At 36.1% G+C, this 23,342-nt stretch overlaps 1 protein-coding gene across 2 annotated transcripts in view; it reads left to right on the top strand.

Annotated features, from left to right (window-relative positions):
* Nucleotides 1-23,342, top strand: part of GBE1 (1,4-alpha-glucan branching enzyme 1) — a 95,386-nt gene that overhangs the window by 11,522 nt on the left and 60,522 nt on the right. Inside the window, exons 1-2 of one of the 2 annotated variants that reach the window (XM_057389924.1) lie at nt 20,816-20,837; nt 20,934-21,103. In XM_057389924.1, the coding sequence (XP_057245907.1) occupies nt 20,836-20,837; nt 20,934-21,103 (172 nt within the window). In that variant the 5' untranslated portion in view covers nt 20,816-20,835. Of the gene's footprint in view, nt 1-20,815; nt 20,838-20,933; nt 21,104-23,342 lie in introns of those variants that run through there. The other variant, XM_057389923.1, reaches the window with a different exon arrangement.

The following is a 23,342-nucleotide window of genomic DNA, read 5'->3' as shown; positions in this document are numbered from 1 at the left end:
TTTCTCTTTTTGGAAAGGAGGCCTTCAATCATAATGTCACCATCAAGCCTGAAGATGCTCCAAACAGAACAGCACCTCTTCTGCAAGGCTCCCAATACAGTGTGTTTCAACAGATTTCATGCAACTATTGCTTAAACTTAAACAGTTTCTCTGAAGTTTTTTAACTGGTTAATAAAAATATAAGTTTCTTGATGCTGATAAAGTTCTTGAATGACAATGAAAGACTCAATCTTTAAATCTGGTTGTTCAAAAATATKCTTTTTTCTTCTGAGGAAAGCAATCTCCTGCTTTTTCCATGAACTGGTAATAGGATGCCAAAGGGTTCTTAGTACAGAAGTTAACCTAGTCCTTAACACCTTTAATTGGTGCAAAGTGTCTGTGGGTTCCAAATGAGTAAAATCAATACACAGTTTGTGTTTGTAGATATGTGTATTTCAGCTACAGCTTGTGAATTCAGGAAGGGTAGGAAAAGCTCTACTAAAAAAGATTAGGTGGCTAAATARAACTGACAATTATTTTTACTTGAAATTTTATTAAATTTGAACCTAAATAGGGCTTGGATGTCAACTATTTTAGGACAGCCAGTAAAGCAGGAATGTTGATACTGCACAGTAACAATGACTGGRTTAAAGTGTCTTTGCATTGTGAATAGGATCTCTTCTGGACCATGAAGTTATGGACTGAGTATTGCAAGGTAACGAACGATGTCTTTGAGTGTGACTATCAGCCATTCTGTATTTTGGCCAAGCGACTTGGCTTTTTGCTTAGCAGTAAGCAGTACAAACTGACATAAACAGACTTTCTTCTATAGCAGAAGCAAATACTTCATCTGAGATGGRGCCTTTGAGTTGCAGAATAAGAAGGCATGACCTTCCCTAATAGCATAAATAACACATTGCCATCAAAATAGACATCAGATTGAGCTTTCAGCAACAATAGGGGTTTACTTGAGTGATTTCCAACTTGAAATGGAGGTTGCTGTAAGTGGCAACTATGTCCATTAAGTATCATTGTAGACCACTTTGACCATAAAGACTCCTAACAGAAATATCTCCCAAGCCCTACAAAACCAGTAAACGGCAAGTCTGTCAAGATCTGATTCTTCTCCAGGTACCTCACCGCACTTCTTGTTTGCCCTTTTATGTAGGGGAGATCAGTGTGGTTTGTTGCAAACCTATTACCTGTCAGCTACTGTTGTTCAATTTTAACAGTGTTTCCTCAAAAATGCTTAGTGAGTTCTGGATTGTAACTTAGTGAGATTGGATAACAATTACGTTCCTTGACAGGGAAACCAAAAGAGGGTGTTACTTAAATAGAAGGTCTACAGAAAGTAGAAAATGTCCATAAAGAGACATTACCAATATAACACAAAATATTGATGAAGTGATTGTAGAGTGAACACAGTTTATAGGTGTAAGAACATGCTTTTTATAATACAAGTTGTTGCTGGTGCCCAGTCCAAACCTATTACAAAACGTGCACATCTAATGGCATATCCACTATGGGCTTTGGCAGCGATGACAAGAGCTCACCAGTGGTGTTTGCCGATACATTAACGAGCATTTCTAATGTAAAGCTGATTTTAGGACCATAATTTTCACATCTGGAAATGTTACAGAYAGCTCCTAGGTACACTTGCATAATTCCTTTAGATGGTGCTGGGCTGACTGAAGTACGAGRTCTGACACCACACTTGCGCAACTCRTGGACTTTACCAAGAGGAAACATTGAACTTCAGGATTTGGCTCTACTGATTGCTGWGGGTTATCAGTTTCAAAGGTTGCCCTGGGTATTGTTGACTCTTGTCAGGAGCCTCTGTATGTAATTGCTTGTTTAAATAACTGTTAAAATGCCACTGGGATTTCTCCACAGATAGGTTTTTATTAAATGCTTCATGACATTTGTCTAATACAAGCCATGTTTAGTCTGTGTGAAGGAAAGCAATGAGATGGTGGTAAACTGTGGCGGGTTTTGTATYTATTTTTTAACATTTTTTCCAAACAAAAGTTTGTCTGTTTAGTCCTTGCTTGTTCAAAAGAAAAGATATGCTAAGATGTGTCCAGATTCTTTTTTGTGTTGTTAATTTATTCTGTTTTCTAAGTTTATCTTGGCTCTCTTTCCTAGGCTGTKTGAATTGCCTGCCAGGAACTGTAAGAAATCCAGTGATTTGTCAAAAGGGTTTTATCCTCTGGAACCTTTTCTGGCATTCATTCTGTGAATATTATTCCATGATAGGTGTCAGACAACATGGTGTTTATAGTCATGTCTGTTACAATGTTGTTTAATGCAGACAATGCATAGGTATTGTTGAGTTACATGTTTTATCCTCTGGTTTTCCATAAATTGCCATAGTGATGATGGCTTGTTGACAAGAAGTGGGAGAATAAAAGCCAGAAATGGCTCAATACAGATCTGTGTTTTGGTGTTTGTGAGGTTATTTTTTTGGTAGCTCATGGTATTTGCAGAGAAAGCTGCTAGTTAGAGCAAGGTAACACAGATCTGTATTGAGAAACTGGCATAAAACCTTAAAATTCCTAAATCAGCTTGTTTACCATGTGTTTGGAGTGGTTGGAAGTTGACACTTGCTTCTTCCTGACACAGAGAAACATAATTTTGATATGATGGCTCCAAACCCTAGTTTTGTTTCTGATCATGCAAAAGTGTAAGTGATGAGTAGAAGAATAATGATGTACTTTTGTTGTTGTTGTTTTTTTTATTTATTTATTTATTTATTTATTTATTTCTCCAAGAACTACAATTCTTATCGCAAGGAAACTATAACAGAAAAGTAGAAATCAACAGTATTTTTGTGGCTGGCTTTGTAATGTCTCCCATTCTTCACAATGGTGTATTTCCATAAAATTTTTCAGATGTATGGGTATTTTTATTTCAAGCTAGAAGGTTGTCGTCGTCCCCCCCCCCCCTTTTAAAAGTATCTATCTGTAGTGGATTAGCTTTTCAAATCTATTTTGCTGAAGCTTTTGGTTCTCAAATGTCAGTGCAAAGAAAGTACTCCATCCCCTGCAGCTTGTAAATTACTTTTCTGGCTTTCTAAAGCTTTGTGCAGAATAGGCTGACCATGACTGAGGTTGCATGAACAGCTCTGTTGGAGAATATAGGAAGGAATTGAAAAGTGCCAGTTAAGAGTTCTCGGGGTCTTGCTGTGCTTCATCAAGATGGAGTTCCTGCTGTGGTTTGCTTTCCCCTTCAGAAGAGAAGAGGCATTGTRGAAACCTCAAAATTCAATGGGGTATGAGCTTTCACCTGGCAAAAGTCTAATAACCTGTAAGGTGTAAAGAGGCATCTAGAAAACAGTAGAGATGGCAGTGCTGTTGTGCATATGCTGTGGCMGTGAATGCATCATTTGTTAGGCTAAAAGCTTTGGCTTAAGATTTTCTTGTTTCCTGCTATTTCTATTGATATTCTTTCATCCGCTGATCCACTTGTAACTTGTGAAAGAAACCATGTGGAAATTGAAGCAAAGGGAAAATGGTGGCCTGGACAGATGGACTRAGGAAAGGTCCCTTTGTGATGTGGAATAAAGTGGGGAAGTTTTACAGTGATAGGTCTTGCCAAATACTATTTACATGTATGAGCTTAATGGAGTGACAGAGCTATTTATTAAATAATATTYAAATATGTATATCCCCAGCAAACAAGGTGAGGATAAAATATTAGGATACTGTTGCACATACTACCATAAGATTCTTATATACTTTGCTGCTTCTGCGATTCATAGTACACCCAAAGCAGATTTGGAATTGGGTGAATCCAGTGGAATTTCATATGCTCACATGTACACCCACAGTGGCTACTGTAATATAAACTTTAATTCCTGTCTTATCTAATAACTTTTTTGCAACTTTTAAAAAGCTTCATWGCCTCAACAAAAATAAAATGAGAAGGCATGGGCATTGTGAGAACCAAGGCAAACTTGGGAGCAGAAAGAAAAGGWAATAGGGAATGCAGATTTGCAGACCAGGTCTAAAGATTGTGATGAAACCTTGGATTACATCAGTTTCAGAAAGTGTCCAGACCTTCCTGTGTTCCCTTTTCCATCTATGGAGGGGAAGTGTGTGGTGTATGGGAGTTGTTTGGGTAGGATTTTTTAATAATGGGGTTGTAGGATGACAGGAGCAAACTGGTTGTAACTGCAACCTGTAATGTTGYTTTTCATGATGGTTATTGCAGTGACATGGCAATTGCACATCACATGAAATCTCAATAACTTTTGTGGTGGATTATTGCCTGCTYGTTCCTTTGTGCTCTGCTGTGAGAGCTGACAAGGGAGATGGCCAAATGCAGGGAGCTTAATAATTACATCATTGTATCATGTGTCTGCCTAAGCAAGATGGCTATCAACCTTCAGGTAAAATAATGCAATAATTCAGTATGACTCTTCACTAATACTGTGTTCTGATATCCTGACCAGATATCACTAAGAAATTTTTACTAGTAGCTAGAATCAACTAAGTGCTTTTTGTTAAATTTTTGGAAATATAGGTAACTGTCAAATCTTAAAAGAATAGCTTCTGCATTATTCATGATGCAATTTGTATTGGATACGATTGTGTCAGTACTCCAGGGAATGCTGTATATTATGGGAAATATTTGTACCCTACTGAAACCCAGCCAAACAAAAATCATGTCATGATACGTTTCTGACAATGCATGGCCCTCGTGATTATTGCAAAGGTATCTTGAATTTAACTATTATGAGAATAAAATACACAGACTTTGTGTGTTTTGAGATMTTAACAAATATCGGCATCATATCTTCTGTTTGCTCTTTACATTAATTGCCTCATACATGCTTTTGCCTGCATTTCCTTGTAAGCATTTATTGTGGTTTTTTTTTTACACAGGGAGCAATCTGGAGCATTTGGGTGGGCAAGCCAGCACTTCAGAGTCTTTGAGAAGTTCGGGATTCTGTGGCTGATAATATAAATCTTTTTGAAAAATACAGRCAGTTGGGTTACTTTGCAAGGTAGGGGGAGAATTCACTCCAGAGCATTGATTACAAAAGAAAGTGAAAATTGGATAATCAAATACCTAAGTACTTGGTAATAATCGAGAACATTTTTTTTTTAATTGTTCCTGTAATGTCTATGGTRTATCTGTGTTGTAACTTTCATAATAAAAGTACATGTGGAACAAAATCTGCCTTATTCTGTGTCATTGYTATAACTTATATTTTAATAACACTGAAATATTCAATTGGAATATGCTGCAWACTGCTGAAACTCTTCACAAAAACTCGTGAACACTCATGGGTGAGTTCAGGGCTGAGAGAGTAGAGGACATTTGTCAGTTTGTAAGGAGTTGGTGGCATGGAATCACACAGCTCAAAAATAAAGAAGGTTACAAGTGTGAAGTAAAATCGTGGCAGCATTTGTTCTTCAGTCTTCATAGTTGTTAATGAAAGGATATTTTTTGSTATTCAACTCTGTTCAAGGTGGATTATTCATGGATTTGATGAGGGGGCCACTGTTTGTGTATCTGTGTTTTTTGTGGCTTTTTGGGAGTGGCATTTTGTTGTTTTGTTTGGGTTTTTTGCTCTCTGAATTTCTCTGTGAGCTGTACAAGGAGTGAGGATTTTCTAGCTGTCAGCAAACTTTGAAGTTCACTGAACGATCTTTGAATACCTGTCTTGGATTCAAGTTAAACTTGATTTTAGGCTTATTTTTGTTTCTGAGAGAACAAACAAAATARGAAATCAATAATTAAGTAGGCTGAGATAGTTTCTGTTACATTCACCCTCATAGCCCCTGCTTTCACACCACCCTCCCCTCAAAACTAAACCAAAACCCAAACACCAGCTAACCAACAACAAAAAAAGCCAACAAATAAAAGTCCCCGCAAAAAAATTTTTGGCAGCTAGTTGCTGCTTGGAAATTATTCTTAAAAGGAAAAATGGACGGTGCCTGACACTAAAATTTGGTCTAGACCAGCAATGGGACAAGATTTAGTTTTTAAGTTTAGGCTTTACATTCTGTTTGTTTTGGTAAAAGGTCACCATGTAATGTTCATTGWCATTCATGTTGGTTGACCTCTGTCTCTGCCAAAATACATATTTTGAAAGCACTTACCTGTTTCGCCCAGTAATTTAATATGTAAATAATGAGTTTTTCCCTTCATTCTACCTTAAACTTTTAACAGAATGGGTTTTGTTTTGTTTTCATAGGGCTTTTTTCTTTTTTTTTTTTTTTTTCTCCTGTGTGTCTTGGCTATGTGTGAGCTATTTGAAATGCCATATTCGTAAAATTGTATCATGGACATTTCATACTTGTTTTGAGATCTCTATGGAGAAAATTGCGCTGTTACTTGGGGAGTTCAATGCCTGCCTTTGCTCCAAACTGAGGTGAAGGGGATGAGGAAGGTCTTGCTAAAAGAGAAAGCTGTGGGCGAAGAACAGATCAGGTCCTGGCTGTGGTACCCTGCTTTTTGCTTGTCTGAGACCTGGGAAGTGCTGGGAGTCTGAGGAGCTAAATGGGACAGCTGGTGGGGAAGCTGAGCAGGTCCTGTGTGCTGTTAAAGGGTCTAACAGAACAGAATTTGTCATGTGTGCAAATTTAAATGTGTTGAAAAATAGGTGTGAACCTCCCCTAAAGTCAAGTGWTATATCAAAGTGCAATGGAGTTCTAGTAACTCTTAGTAGAAAGAGGGATGAATTACTGGTTTGGACTCCTTAATATTGTTCAGATACGTTTTTGTTCATGTTGTTCCTTACATGTACTGATTATACCTTCAAGAATCTTGTTTTTGTGGATTTTACRTTAATAATAACTTGAAAATTTATGCTTGATTAGAATAATTGGTGAMCTTAGGAAGCTTCTCTTAAGAAGTTTTTTGGCAAATAGAAAATTTGCTTTCTTCAGCCATTCAATAAAGGTGKCTGTAAAGTCTGTCACGCACTTACCCACTGGTGCTCTGTGGCTTAACATTTAAAAGAATTGAGTTCATTTAGTGTGTATATTCTTAAAGGACCTAAATGCTCAGCTCAAAAAGAGAGAATAATTATTAATTTTTCTGTAAGAATTCAGTCTTCTTTCAGATGTACAAATAAGGGAGATGCATGTTGACAGCTCCTTGCTGTGTAAGAGGCTATGTACTGTGCAGCATTAAACTAATTCTAGCCATCACRCTGCAGTGAATCAAACTGCCTGACTACCTCCTGATGTAGAGCTATGTTTTGTCCTTTGCAAAGGAAAACAGATGCTAAGCTACTTTCAAGGTACTGGGCTGGGCTGTTTTGTCCGTGGTTTYGTGTGTTTTAGCCTTGTGGAATTCCTGTATTTGTGTGCATAGATACACAAACAAAGAAAATTAATGCAAACTTAGGGGAGGTGTATATGATTACCAGTAATCCAAGATATATTAGAATGATCTGGCATTTGCAGTGCCTGTAGTATTTGCGTCTTGATCTCCATCGTTGGTTTTATATATCTTACGTTCTTTTGGTGATTAAAAAAAAAAAAAATAAAGCAGAACTGTCTAGCCATAGTGGATGTGAAGTACTAAATGTTCACAGAACAATTCTGGTTAAAGGGGACCTCTCAATTCTGTTTGTGTGTCAGCCTCCTGCTCAGGACTATGTTGAATTGGGACTGGATTGTTCAGTATTTTGTTTCCTTGCATGTCAAACCCACAGGAATAGAGATTCTGCACCYTCTCGGGGGCCTTGGTCCTAAGAGAATATTTATTTTCTTCTCTCTAGTTGGCACCCCAATTTTTGTGTATGTTTTACTCTCCARTCTTTCATCTTGTACCAATTCAGATGACAATTTAAAAAAGCTTCTAACTGGCAGTGAATGAGTTGCACAGGTTAGGAGGGAAAGAATAGGAACTTACTCTTATAGATGGTAATGTATGTGTAGTTTTGTAGAAGCTGAATGTGCATTCAAGTTCTCCAAGAAYGGAAGGAAAAGTTTAACTATGGTTTTGGGAGGGTTATATAGAGTTTACAGGCTATTGATTTATTTATGGAATAATAAAAGTAAAGAACTGTGAAGAATACAATTGATGAAAAATTAAACACATAAATTCTTTGTATAGCTAACAATACTGTTTTTAGTCCTTGATGCATTTGGAAGTATTAGTATTATTACCAGCTTTATTCTTCATATGTAGCTGACAAATAAAGAGGTTAATTTCCTCAAAAAAATCTGTGAATTCTTGGAGTTCTGRCTCATTTTGCCTTGTGCTGGTGCACATGAAGTTGACCTCATATAAGGAGGCTGTGCTGACTGAAGTTTTGGGACTTACCTGTTGTCCTGCTTGTCTTCAGTTTGTAGGCTTTTCTTTGGCAGCTCTCCAGGCTGGGAATTGGAGCTGGTAGTATTTTCTAGGCTTAGTTCCAGTAAAAGAAATATTACTTTTTCATTCTGTTGTATGAGTTTCAGTGGGAGAGGGGATGTAAACAATCAGATTTTCAGATAATCGTATACATACTTGTATTTTTCAATCAAGATTATAGTGCATTGTTTTTTATACTTCAAAGATAGACAGGTACTTTAAAATACAGCTTTTCAAGCAAATCAGCCAGTGCAAATTGTTAAAGTTCCTCTATAAAGAGGAAAAAACCATAATAAGTAGTCCTAGGAATGTCATAATGAGTGGAAAATTACTAAAAAGGGAAATTCTATCCAACATATAATCCATTATTATCTTGCTCAGCCTATTTGCTGTTCAAGCTTATCCACCTGGAATGCTTAGTAATACTAATTTTCTACAAAGAAGTTTTGTATAAATGAAACTTAGATTAAAATTTGCYATGAAAGATGTCTGTAACTTTAGTAGTTGTTTTAGAAGGTGCATGTAGTCTTGAGCAGACAAGATACATCTGAAATTGCAAAAAAAATGTTATCTACCCTGTAAATAGTATGTTCATCTTGTCTAATATTAGGAGTCAAGAAATACAAGTGTTTACTGCATGTTCTCTGAAGTTTTTCCTGCAGTACTTCATAGTAAGACAGGTTACACGTGCATGCAGGGTATCAGGATGACTAACCCTGGCAATACCAGGCTTTCCAAGTTTGTAGTTTTGCTCTCCTTCTCCCTCACGCCCTGAGCTGTTGTCCCTGAGTTGTTGTAAGTGGTTTTCTGTGTGCTCCAAGTTACTTCATCATTTCAGTTACTTAAAATTCTGATGTAAACTTCAAAGTCTTGCTGTGCCTTGAGTTATTAAGGCATTTGAGTCTTGCATAGTAATGAAGTRTTAGTTAATACTCTCCCCCATCTTTTGTTTGCAATTTTCTTTAGTCACATCAATTCAAAACTTGAATCATAAGATTTCTAATGTTGTGACAGACAAGTCACATTATCGACAAGACTCTCATGCTTGGAGGCTGCAGAGTAATGATTCCTAAGATTATTGGGCTGTCCCTAACATCAAATACAGCTACAATCCCATCAGAAGGGGGGTGTCTTGGAAGTTATGGCATATGTATTTAGGAGATTAAATCATGTGGAAGTGGCTACGTGGGAGGAATCCAGCAACTGCTGGGCAGTGGTTTTTTTTCTGCAGTTATGTGCTTAGCAAATCTGTATTATACAGCAAATCATTCTATTTTAGTCAGGTTCGAGGTTATGTCAGAGATACAGTACTTAATGTTTCAGAAGAATAGCTAGACTATATAAAATCAGAAGTCTTCTGTTTTCTATAAAGCATTGCATATTTGGTATAACAACTTGGAGAATTTGATGTTTATACTTAGCTTTTTTTAGATGATAATACCAACTTGTTAATGACTGGTATTTCTTATCTTGGTATTCATTCTAACTGAAGTCTGCACCTTGAAAATGCTTGGCCATGAATGACATAAACTGTTGTGTAAACTATTCACAGAAACCCTTAATAGCAATACTTGCTTTTTGATTGCTTGTCTTCTGTGGGAATAGATTGGATTGCCTGGGACKAGTTACAAGCATTTCTTAAGTGCACCAGTTCTAATTATACTTGTAGTACATTGACACTGAATTATAAAGCCTTGGCATGGTGGGCTGTATAAATGTTTGACAGTGCTTGGCTTCCCTTGTTGGTCCTGTGTGCAGTGAAAACAGTTAAGAGTTAAATTTAGACAAGTTTGTGCTGTGAAGCCACGGTGGTGCTTCTGCTAGGCTGACTGAAGCTGGTGTSACAATGGTGTCTCTTCCCCCAGCCCAGATCCCTCCAGATCTTACTTTCTTTTCCAGTCACTGGAGGTAACTTTTTCTYCCTTCAAATTGTCTTCTAAAAAGGCTGCTGTTCCCAGGCATCACAGGGAATCCAACAAGCAGAGCRGGGAGTTGAATGTGTGGTCTGTGTGAACAGCCCCGCACAGCTCCTGAGCCTGCAGAGACAACACTGCCTGATCAAACCAGCGATGACTGATCAAAACTGGCATAGTGGYCAGTAATAAAAGCAATAGTCCTTCCTTCTCAGTCCATGTTTAATACTTGTTTTTCTAGCTGTGATTCTGTGTAAAAATCTCACACAGGCTTTTCTTCCCAGAGTACTGTGAAGTTTTGTTTGTCCGAATAAAATACAGAGGTAAATGAAAAGGGGATTATGACAAACACTTAAAAGCCAGGAAAGAAGCTACACTGGGAGTATCTTTGTGTGCGTGACAGAGGGATTGGGAATTTGTTTGTGCATGATAAAAAGAAAACAAATAATGTCTTTTARATAGTGCATGAGTACTTGCACATTCTGAARCTAATAGGATATAAGGGGTTATTTATTTAGGTGGAATACTGTAMRTTTCTGGAGAGGAAAGTTGTTAAAKGGAGAAAGGTTGGAGAAGTAGTTAAGAAGCCAGGTGTTACTATAGGTTCCTTTCCTCAAACCATCTTTTTGACAGTCTCTTAAGATGTCTGTCCATTTAAATCTGTTTCAAGTTTGACAGAGAAACAACCCTATAGTGAGGGGAGAAGGATAATAATAAAGGATGAGAATTTTTATTTAAGTTTCTAACATATCTTTCAAACAGTATAAACCTATACAATAGTTTGAATTTGCAAGCTGTTGATATGATCTATYATATCATGACTTTATTTTTAATTTCTGGAATAAATTTTAAAAGAAGGTGAAATAAGACTTGTAGAAATGATCAATAAAGTCATAGAGCTGTTGGGCGGTTTTCTGTTAGGGAATTCAACTAATAATTCTTACTCCATCACATTTCTGCCAAAGTGGGRTGGGTGGTAAAGTTAGGGAGGAATATCTGGTGTTTTATTTCAAATAAATTGGAAGTTCTGACTTCTGATTTAAAAGCTTTCTTCTGTTTRGTAGACAAATAAACCTTTCAGTTTCAATTTTTGGTGAATTTATTTAGAAAGATAAGTCCTTAGCCTTGTGTTGAGCTTCATTTATTGGAGTTAATGTTACTCGCAGCTATTCTAAGAATTTGGAAGTCAAACTGATGCATCAGACCACTCCAAGTTTCAATCCAAGTTTGAAAAGAAACCCACATCTGCTTATGTTTGCTGCTGTGGAAAGCTAATAAAAATAAAAACTCACAATAAACAAACCAGCTTTAAAATAAAGAGTTATTTAAGTCTGTATTATTTTGTCACTGTGCAGGGCTTTTACAACCTGTACRAGGTGGTTCTCACAACACAAGTAATGTTCTAGAAATGGTACCRGCTGGTGCTTCCAGGTTACTGAAGTCCTGTAAGAATTAATAACACTTGAGACCAAGAGGGRAATTACAAGTTAATTTTTAAAATATTCTGTGTTTTTTCTCCTGAAGCATCTTGTACAGCTACTTTGTATTCTGATTCCAACTCTGTATTAGTGCTGTAGGAATCACTGACTCTTTCCCCCAAGCTAGACCTTGATTTTTATTAACCCAAACATGGTCTGTCAGCAATAGCTGGCAGTGTAATCAAATGGAAATTGATAAATTGTTGTCTGCAGCTTCATGAAAATGAATACTGGTAAATAAAACATCTAAATTCCTTTCAGATTAAGGTGCTTTTAAGCATATGTTGATGAGTAGAAACAGTTTTGGAATGTTCCACTAATAAATACGTACTTAGAAAAGGAACAATAAGCTGCTTTGAGCATGGGGAGAAAATCTAATCTATGGTTTCTCGTTAAATAGTACTGGGGAAAAAAAAATTGTGAACTTAAAATAAAAATGCATTAGCAAACTAGATGAATTTTTGACTGTTGTGTCCCTATTGCAAACAAATTAATAATTATATTGTTCCTGTAGGTTGCCCATGAATGTGATTAATGCTCAGTATTATGCTCAGTAAGGCACATTTTCTAAGTGTCTTTTGGCAATATGGAAATCTGAATGTTTAACAAGAACACAAGTTCAAATTAAAGCAATAAATCAGTGTTAGTGAAGTCAGGTGTGCAGTGTGCCCCACTCCTCGGCAGTCACTGAGAGCGAGCAGTGTCTTGTCCCACTACTTTTGGCAGCAAGAACCTCTTTATCAGCTCCTGTCTTTCCAGTCACGCTTGTGTTCACGTCTCTGCTACATGCTCTGCTGATTACCTTGGAAAAGGGCAATGCTGTAACTGTTCAACTGACCTTTCAGTTTATTTTCTCTTGTGTAATATGAAACATGAGCTAACACAGTCTTAGTCTACTGATTCCGAGAAAATCTGTCGCYGTGTTTCTGCAGCTTTCTGCTCAGATGTGATGGGGTTTCTCTGTGGTTATATTAATTCCTGAAACTCCATCAACTTGTTTCAGACATCATCACAACAATGAAGCAAATTACTATAGCTAAAAGAGGGGCTTTAGTGTACAATTCATGYATAATGAAGACTACTTAGCAGAGGGATAGTGAGACAATGACTATTAAATGAAGACATTTTATTCCTAAATAAATGAAGTGTGCTGCCGGCAAACTCATCTCCTTACATACAGAGAAAAAATGTAGAGAACTATCATTATTTTGTAATTTCTATCTTTTTTAGACTCTTTCCTCATGATAAGGAAGCTGCCTTTAGTGCTTTGGCAGATACAGAGTATAGGTAGCTGTGCCATTCCAGGAGGATTTAACACAACTTAGTGTTGTAAGATTTGGGAGGTTGTTTGCAGTTGTTTTTTTGTTTATTTTTTTTGTTTTTCCTTGTTCGGGTTTTTTGRTACCTTTTATTCCATTAGAGGGCTAAAGTAACTGTCTTTCTTGTAGCAAGTGTTAATACATACACATTTCCTTCTTCTTCTCACCTGGAATTGATGTCTCTAAGTAGTTTGTGGGGCTTCTGATGGAACRAAAATGCCTCTTGGTCCTTCTGAACACTAGTAATTTGTTACATGTACCCTGTGAGGTGCATCCGTGTGTTTCTAATAAACTGAAATGAGTGAGAGATGAACAGGAGTGTTTATAAGAGAGCCTCCAAATACTGGCCAGAGGGAGATGTGTGGGGAGGGGGATTGTTCTTAGTAGTGTTATTGCTTTAGATAAACGAGTGGAGCAATTGTTAAATGATTGCATTAAGTTTGCATTTGATACATCCTGTGATCTCTCCTGCATTTAATTCTGAACTGAGAACTGTGTGTGTTTGCTCTGGCAAAAACAGTACAGGTGTCAAATGCTGCTAAATCTGCTAACTTCCCTTAGTGGTTAAAACAGGGCAGATGCTGCTGGCAGCAACAAATAATCTTCTTGTTAAGATACTGTGGAATGATATTTTTATGAGACCTCTTMGTTTATAGGTCTTTGCATGTCTGCTAGACATTGGTAGGATGTCAAGAAAATCTGTAATTTCTCTTTTTCTGCTCATTTTTGTCATGCTTCTACGTACTAGACTTTTGTTAGGGCTTGACTTGCGTGTCATTGTACTTTAAATTACTTTGAAAAGAGGTGATGCTGAATCAGTCATCTTGAATTGATGGCTTTCATCAGAGCAAGTGATGATGCATTATTTATCCCAAACAAATATTTCTTAATTTTTGATGCTGCATTTAGTTTGAGATGTGAACTACATTAGTGTTCTATGCACAAATGCTTTAGCTCAGCATTCTGAAATCATGGAACATTCAAAGAGCTTTGGGAGTTATTATCTGCCAAGTAGATAAAATTTGGAAAAAAATAATTTTGAGGTTTTTGCCTCTTTTGCTCACTCTTAGGAGTTCTCTGCTGGGTGGTCTTCTAGTAGTTGGTAAAAAAAAAAACATGTTTCTGGTATGAATTACAATAGAAATGGTTAAACTGTGTAAGTTCCTTGTTGAAATGACTATATTCTCAATTTATTTGGATAACTGTTGATTTTATGACTAGTGAAAGGGACTTAACTAAGGCATCTGCATGTTGGCCAATGATTTTTTCAGCTAAAAGTGTCTATTAAATTGCCTCTGAGGTTGGAGAGAGGCAAACTACTTTATAGTGAACAATTCTGGGCATGAGGCAATTAGAATATTTGTGAAATTCCGATTCAGCTACGGATAGACTTTTTAAGATCATGATCCTGATCAACTTCACTTTTAACCTGCAGAAAAGCAAATTAAATGGTCATCTTCTGGATCTATATAATCATCAACCATTGCTATCCTGTGCTTCTCAAGCCTCTCTCAGAATTGTTCTAACACTTCAAAGGCTGCATGAGTTGCATGCTGTTAATGTTCCTTAATCTATTTAAATGTGTTTTAAAAAGATTATCTGAATGGGACAGCAATGACTTGTCTGTGCAGAAAGTGCAAGTTAGCTACAACTATAAAACTGATAAAAGTTTGAAATTCTGTAAATCTCTTATTGTGAAGTAGTCATACCCACCTGAGATTTACTGTGCCTTTAGTTACTATTTTCCGTAACTGTGATTACTCTCTTAACACTTGAATAGCCAAATGAAAAGTGCAATATAGGGTGGAGAAAAAATGACGTAAAACCCCAGGCTTCTGTTTTGGTGTATTTTCACTGGTGACAAAGGAAATTGCAAGGAGGGATTTGCTTCTATTTCATTGTTCTAGTTCAGTGTGGTCTGATGCCTTTGATTTTCTGGACTGCAGAAATTTGCTTTGGCAAGAGCTTTATCTCTCCTGCTTCAGTCTTCTGTCAATCCATCACTTTGTAACCATCTGAATGATGAGAGCTTGAGGGAATAAGTGGTTCCAGAATAAAGGGGAAGATGAGAATCAGGGCCTCACCAATCTGAGCAGGGGCTCTGCACTGGCTTTGGTGTCAATGTTTGTGACTGCATCTTCAAAGTCATTGCAACAATATTAGAAAAAGGTAATTTGTGAACAGGCCTATAAAACTATGGTTTTATTTTTAACTGACATTAAATTTAATGTTTGTATTTGCTGGAAAACAGAGGATTTGGCTACAGAGTGTATCTTACTGGGYATTTTCTTTTATATCCTGTTCCCTTTGGTATCTGCAGAATTGGCCTTTCCATACCGATACTAAGATACCATTATCAAAGTCTCTCCCATTTGCTTTCATGTTTTGAATAAATTAGCATTAATACTGGGCCAGTACTGTAGAAATAAACTATGACAWAAAAGCTGATGTGGACAAAAATCTAGAAGATGAATAGCTATTAAAATCAGCATCATAAGCAGAAGAGGGGCTAAAATTATTAATTTCAGTGTTGTTGCCATAGGTCTTACAATGAGCTGACTGACTGTTCTATAAACTGCAATAACAACAGCTTTATAAAAAAGCATGAAATGGGCATAAAAATGTCTCGAAGTTTTGCAGCCATCTTGGAATTCAGCACTAGCCTCTTTAAATTAGAGTGTCTTTTGTGCTGCCAAGGCCTTTTTGGTTATATTTGTTTCAATTTAGATTTCTGTGATGCCTATGAAACTGAAGCTAATCTGGTTAGATCTAAAAGTTTAAATACTACAATGCCTCTTTGTTCTTTTRCAAGGTGGCCAGGAAGGAGTTAGCACCTCTGGCTGCTTGGAAGAATAAAGATGTGAAACCTTTAGGTGGAGCGGTAACTCAGAGCTTTGGCTTGCCATCAGATTCTTCAATAGCTGCCAGAAGTGTTATTTCATTAAAGCAGTTGACTTTGAGGAGGAAGCAGAAAATCAACTTTATTTCTCCTGTGCTCCATATTGAGGGTACCAACTTTAGCATATGCCTGAGACTTTTTATTGGGTTGAATTTAGTTTAATKTAGTTGAATTAAGTCAGTTATTATAGGGACTGCAGAACCAGGGTGTTTGTATATCAAAGTTATGAAATAAGTATAACTCTATTGTTTGTTTATTTTTTTTAATAAGGCTGTATAGTTTTTGTATTAAAATGAGAACTCTTTACTTCTACTGTCTGAGTTTAAGATGCATAGGTATCCATAAGACAATATTTGAGGGTGTTTCAGTGGTAGAAGTGTGAGGAATAAGTGCTCACCTGTCATGTCAATTCGTGAAGTGGGKACTGATGGTAAATCGTCTTTACATGTTCACTTGAAAGGTTATTTTATTGGCAAGATACTTGTTTTCTGGATAGCCATTATACTAATTCACGTTTGATGTTTTAATCCTGCTTCTATGGAAAGTCAGCCAATTCGTACACTTCTATTGTAAGGCTTTAAACAAAGCCGCATATAAAGCATGGGATTTAAAGCAATGCTGTGTTACAAATTATGAATGTAACAGTAGGAAAATACTGTTGTGACTATGATTCAGATGATGCTTAYGATTACCAGTGTTTTACTGTGAAATAATGATGCGGAGGGGAAAAAATGTTGGTGTTTAAAGCATTTCAGAGCAGAGCAGTACTTTATTTCAATCTAGGTGTTAAGTGTTGTTGGGGAARCACTAAGACTGGAGTCTTACCAGTAAGTCTGAAGTATTTCAGTTTTAAGATACATCTCACCTACTAACAGGGGTGAGATAAATGAATATGGGATTTCAAAAGCTTTCTTTTTCAAAAAAACTCAAGGAACACACCAGAAGCAGCCCACTTCTGCTGCCTGCACTTGTCAGCTCTCTGTTGCTGAACATGCAGTAAAGGACTTCACGTGCATCTTCTCCCAGTSACTTCAGACTCTTGTACATGATGTTCTGTTGGGTTTTTTGATCCCAAATGTAATGGCTGTACTTTTCAAGTCCTAGTTGGGTACAGTTTTTACTGTGTAATCCTCATCAGTGTCAACTTTAATGCAGGGAAATTCAAAAATCTTAAGAGACTTTTTGCAGTCTTTCGTTAGGATCTGAGAACTTGAAAAATATGAAGGCAGAAGTCAATCTTTTGTTGTGACTTAAAGCTCTAGATGCTGAGGTTGACTGTTCCCATATCCAGAAGTTTGAGATTTTCACTTAGGACACACTAAATGCATTTCATATGTCATACAGGCATATATATGCATAAATGAACATGACATGACTGTCAGTGCTGAAGAGGAGATCACAAAATCTTTACCTCTGGTTTTAAGACTTGTATGCTATTAGTGAACCATATAAATATTTGGAATTGGTTGAACAAAGAAAAGATTTTTCTGCCATTTTCTGTGTGTAATCCTGCTGTTTTGCATTGGAAGATTTAAAAAAAAAAAAGTGTTTAACAAGTTTTAATGATGTAGTGATGAAAGACAAAATATCTATGAAAGCAAAACCTTAAAGTTCCCCAAATCTGGACATGAGCGTGGACTYAGTCCTTTCCTTCAAAGGAACAACAGGCTGCAGTTGCTGCTTTACAATACCTTTTTGCTGTTTTACAAGGCCTTCTATGACAAGTACTGTTGTTCTGTGTCCAGGTATATTTCATCTCCTGAGATGAGTTTTTGGAATAGTTTGTAGCACAAGTAACTGATCAATTTCAGGAGCTGGTGGTTTGGGGTTTTTTTTTGTGCACTTTGAGCAAACTACAGTTCCTTACTGGATAATCTCAGGGGTGGTTTATATAAAAAAATCCTTTCTAGATTATAATTTTAAATCAATTACAGAGACCACTAGTTCTTGCAAAAATCTTTATTTCTGTAAGTGATGCAGCAATAATATCTGAATTGGYCTATTACAGGCAGTTTCTGTACAAATTGAAGGAGCATTCTTACTCACTGTACATGATTCCCTGTTGTTTGTTCCAAATCAGTCCTATATAAAAATCCCTTGTTATAAGAATGTTACACCACCTTGCTCAATGATTCTTCTAATCTGTTCCCTTTCTTGCCCCYTCCCCAAAAAGAGAAAAAGAAGATTGAGCATGTGCTCTTGCTCACCACCCTTGGCAAAGTGAGCAAAGAACAATCTTTTTTTGCAATAATACTCATGATCATTTCACTTATAAAATCCTATGGTCTCTTTGTGTCATGTTTTGCTTGAACTCTGAATTTACTGAAAAACAAAAATTGAAGCAATGAGTGTTCTCTTAGTGCTTTTATGAGAAGAATCAAGAGTTTACAATGTGTGTATTACTGTCAGTGATTTTTCCCAAAGATTGCTTTCTGAAAGTCCATTTTCATCCATGCTATACTTAAATCCTGAATTTGTTAGATGCCTTTTTCTTTAGAAATAGTGAATGGTTTGATTCCTAAGGAGGGATAATGTTCAGGAAGAGGAATGGGAGGCTGGTATGTGTTCTACCTCTAAGTTATGTGAAGTGTATCATAGCCTTTTTCTTTTCTGCACTGAGATTTCAGTTCTTTATGGCCTCCTGTTCTTCTCTGATGATAAAGATGCCATTTCCTTCTGGAGCTTTCAAGGATTTGTGATTCACTTTTTTCAAAAAACAAAGTTTACCACTTCTTTCCCTTTTTGCTGAATGTGGGAAATACCACRTCCAACTAATAATATCCTAAAAGCTGTGAAAATGTACTTGTGTCAAGAATGGGGAGGAAAATAATAATTTTGATTAGATAACATATTTCAAATCTTCCTCTTCTATTTTACCTGTATCATGCTCATGGCTTCAGTTAGATCTTCTCTGAAGTTGCAGCAGCTACCTATAGCAAAACAGATCCTGCTTCAGCCACAGGGAAACAAGGTGGAAACAAAATCTGTGACAGGCGGCAATGTTGAAACAGCTTGTGTATGGCAGAGAAATAGGGATTTGCAGCTAMCACTACAAAAATACTTCTTGTTATACATATTTTTTCCTTAACCAATTAAGTGTATGTGTATGTACACACACAAAATACATAAATGTGTATGTACACCCACAAAATATATATCTACGTGTGTATAACTGTTCTTCTTGTATCACAATATATTTTAAATTTCAAATCTGTACTGGTTGTTTGGGTGGTGTGGTTTTTTTTTTTTGTGGGTTTTTTTTTTTTCCTGAGGACAGCCCTTCAATTATAATTTGAATTTACCAGATGAGATGTGTTGAACTTCTGAGGCTGTTTATGACTTGCTCTGTTTGTGTATTTAAGCTTTGTATAAATCTTTGTGATTGCAGTTGGTTAAAATGTATGTATTATTATTAAGTTTGTTTAWGTATATAGTACACTTATAGTTGGAAATCTGATAAAATATTCTCCCTGAAGCACATAAATGAAATTGATTATTAGAGCCTTTGTAGTTAGTAATACACTTCTGAGGATTATGCCCATGAGCAAATTTTAAAGGACTAATGCAGGTGGATGGGTAGAAATAGTTATGAATGTATTTGCAATAGTGCATCCTGGAGGCATTTTCAAATCTTTCTCCCTTTAAGGATGAGTATCAGTCTTAATAAAATAAGAAAAGCTTTCTGGGAGATTAACCTTAAAAATAGTCACAGTATTTTAATTAATATAGGTAATGCTATTTATTTTAACTAGTAATAACTATTTTAATCTTCTACTTTGAACTGATTAAGGGCCAAAAAATCAAAACTTTACAATAAAACACAGGGTTCTGTCTAAGTCCTGACACTGCAAACAGACTGCTGCTTCTTTTTCCTTACCCAATAAGGTTTTATTCCACAGTGCTGGTTTAGTATTTCTATTTCTTATTTCAAAATACAGGAAGTGTAATAAGGCAGCCAAGGTTTTGGTTTTTTTTTTTTTTTTTTTTTTTTTTTTTTTTTTTTTTTTTTTTTTTTTTTTTTTTTTTTTTTTTTTTTTTTTTTTCCCGAGGTTCTTACTGGTGTCTATACACTTCAGAAGTCTCTTTACCATTTATGAAAAGACAACACATTTCTAATTTACCTCCAGAATGTCCTGTTTAAAACAAACAAACGAGAAAAAACCTGTACAGGTACCATCAATTAAATGCTCGGCTGCTACATTTAGCTATGCTTCTGTACAAAATAACACATAATTTAGGAGCCAAAGTTTGCTCTCTTTTTTTATATTGTACCCCTAAGTTACCTCAATTCCAGAAATATACATGGGGAAAACATAGCAAAATATGTCAAAACCTTCTAAGCTGTTACTAGCAAAGTTTTATGTTGAAGCTTTAGGGCATTTTGATTCCTACTGGTGTAAGTAGGGTATGAGTCCAAGTAAGTACTTTTATGAAGCTGTAATGTTTTCCAAATTGTTGCAGTGTCAGGGACTGCAAAGTCTTGCTGATCTGTGGAGAGGTTGCCTAATGAGCACCTTTCTGCAAGGACCGGTGCGTTTGTCCATGCTGACATGCTGCACTGCAAACTTTTCAATGGCCTGAGATTGTCTGTCTATTAAAACTGGCTGTGAGAGATGTGGCAAGCCTATACAGYTCTCCCTAGGAGGCTTGTGTCTGACATTAATAAGATGGAGAGAAAAGTGCTAGGCTGTTCAGAGTGTGAAGTTCTCCTGTTGTGTTGTAATACCGGGATTTCTCAACTGCCGATCAGGAGTTGTAGTTTCAGACTGAAAGTGCAAAATGTTCCCATAAAGTAGAGAAAGCACTGGACAAACATGAAGATTGCAGCTTTGGACTGTGTAACAATCATGAAAAAATTGCATGGTTTGTATTTGATGTTTTTTTTTCCTATACCTATAGAGAGCAGTGAATCTCAGGTTGATCTTAGGACCATGTTAGTGTTTTTCACTTAATTTTTACTGTTTGTACACTTAATATAAGAAAGGCACTTGCTAATCTTTCTAAATATGTTCTTTGTGTTCATTGCAAGGTATTCTCTGTTTTATAACCGCTTGAAGAACATAGAGGAATGTGAAGGAGGCCTCGATAAATTTACGAAAAGTTACAAAACCTTTGGAGTTAACCAACTTGAAGATGGTGGGATATACTGTAAAGAGTGGGCACCAGGAGCAGAAGCAGTGTTTCTTGCTGGTGACTTCAGTAAGTATTCTTTGAAAAAATTTCTCCTCCCCTGTACAATGTTTTACATCAATATGCTCTTTTAAAGAAAATTTTGTGGCAATGATGAAATTCTGATCATAAAAATGTGTGTCATGGCTTAAGTAAATAATATTTTCCTTGGTGTTGCAGTAGCCTATGAAGATGTGTTTCTGTTGCATGGTCAGTGTTATGCAGTTTTTTTAATACCCATAAGGCAATGATTTGTGTCACACTGCATCACACTGCAACTTGAGGCTGTCTGAGGTTCTTTTTAAAGCTTTATAGCTAGGCTTCTATGAAACTATATGCAGAGAAGCAAATCTAAGTAAAATATTTTGCCTTATCATGTTTTACTGATCAAGGAACAGTGTTGGCTAGGGACCGAGGCCCTTGAGAATTGTCACCCATCATGGGAGTTTAGACAAAAGTTCTGCTGAAAAATGGTAGCCTAAAATCCGACTAAATACTGCCGAAAGAGTAATTTATTCAGTTTTGAGGGCGGAAGAAGGAAAGATATCAGCAGAATGGGAAGGTGTMAGGCTTACATGGAGGAATTGCATTGCTTGCTTTGAGAACCAGGAAGACTATTCCCTTTGAATTTGAAACAAAAATATAAATTTGCTTCTTCTTTGAAGGTTAGCTGCACTCAAATCATGTTGTGATGTGAACAATTTTTAATGAAAGTGACATTCTTATTGCTCTTGCATCCTGCAATACYGTTCTTGTCTCTGGGGTTTTGGAGAGCTTTGTTCTGTTTTTCCCTTTTACCTCTACTCTCTTCAGGGTCAGGGATTAGTCCATCAAAGTATCAGGTTTTTCACTGCAGTTTCTTACTGAACAGGGTCTTAATCTGTGAAATTATTTTGTACATTTAACTGCATTTCAGAAGCATGCAGTGTTATTTACCCAGCTTTGATTTTGCAAGAATACTGATCTGGGGAGTGTTCAATGTATATATTTATATTGCAAAAATGCAATATGAAAAACAAGTCATTTAAAACAGTTAATTATTTCTGCTTAAGCAAAAAGTTAAATGTTGACCATTCCTTATTCCTGATTGAGGAAATTATTAAAAGAAAAATCTCTTTACTTTAGTAAGGTTTTAACTAAAAAAAAAACCCAAAACAACAAAACTTCTGCTTTTGATGCAAAAATTGAACGGAAAAGTTACTGCAACATTGTTTTCAGCCATGATCCTGTTTGGTATGGTTAACCTAGTGAAGGATACAGTAGATTTCCTTGAAGTACTCCTTGTCATTTTATTGGAGTAGACATTGATAAAATAGGTTAGTGTAGTATTTGCATTTTAATATTGAAATTGGATATGTCATCTCATCCAAAACTGAATAATGAGTCATGTATCGTTTCAGGTATCAATGCAGACTGTGTGGCAGCTAGACCAACCTATTTAATTAGGTCAGATTTATATGTATAAATACGTGTTTCTTATATATTTATACATACAAAGTATAAATATGTAAATAAATTATAAATATAAAGCAGAAAATTCTCTTTGTACCTCCTCTACTTGCTGCTGAAAACCATTGCTCAAGGTTTTCATGGGATAGGTGTAGGTTAAATTACTCAACACAGCCAAAGACTAGAATGCATTCATTTCAAATATGTATTTTAAGAGATGGTAATATTAAAACCAGTCTTCTAATGAGATGTTTATTATTTTGAAAAGAATCTATAACTTGTAAATTGGCTTATCAGGTTGCAGGGGTAAGTATTTATATACCAGAATGGGGTCGCTAAAAACTAGAATAGTTTTCTAAACCCTACTTAATTTAAAATATTTGATGCAATACATCCAATTTAGCAGAAATTGAGGACTAATATTCTAGAGTAGTTGCATCTAGACGCTAATGAAATGTGGCAATAAAAAGTCAAAAAAACTGTAAAGAAATTCACTTTAACATGGAAAAATACCTGTGTTTTATATATCACATCAATCAGTTATAGTAGAAGATTCACTCCCAAAGAGGACAATAGTGTACCTGGGAAGACTGGAGGAATGGATGATTGTGATTCAGTTCATATGATCTTGAATAATATTCTCATGAGAAATTGGATGGCAAAACCCAAAGATTTAGATTCACATTGCTACAGATACGTTTAATTTAAACTGAATCCCTTTCACTTTTCTTCAAGTTTTCGACCAGGTTAAAGCCTCAAACAAAATTTATTATTATATAGTGTTTAAATTAGATATTGGGATTGCTTTTATTAATTTTTT

The sequence above is a fragment of the Malurus melanocephalus genome, unplaced genomic scaffold (genome assembly GCF_030028575.1).
Source record: "Malurus melanocephalus ecotype Western Australia unplaced genomic scaffold, MMel_1.1 scaffold_21, whole genome shotgun sequence".
In the NCBI taxonomy this organism is placed as follows: Eukaryota; Metazoa; Chordata; class Aves; order Passeriformes; family Maluridae; genus Malurus; species Malurus melanocephalus.
Note: the sequence above shows the minus strand (reverse complement) of the source record. Positions and strands in the feature narration are given on the sequence as shown.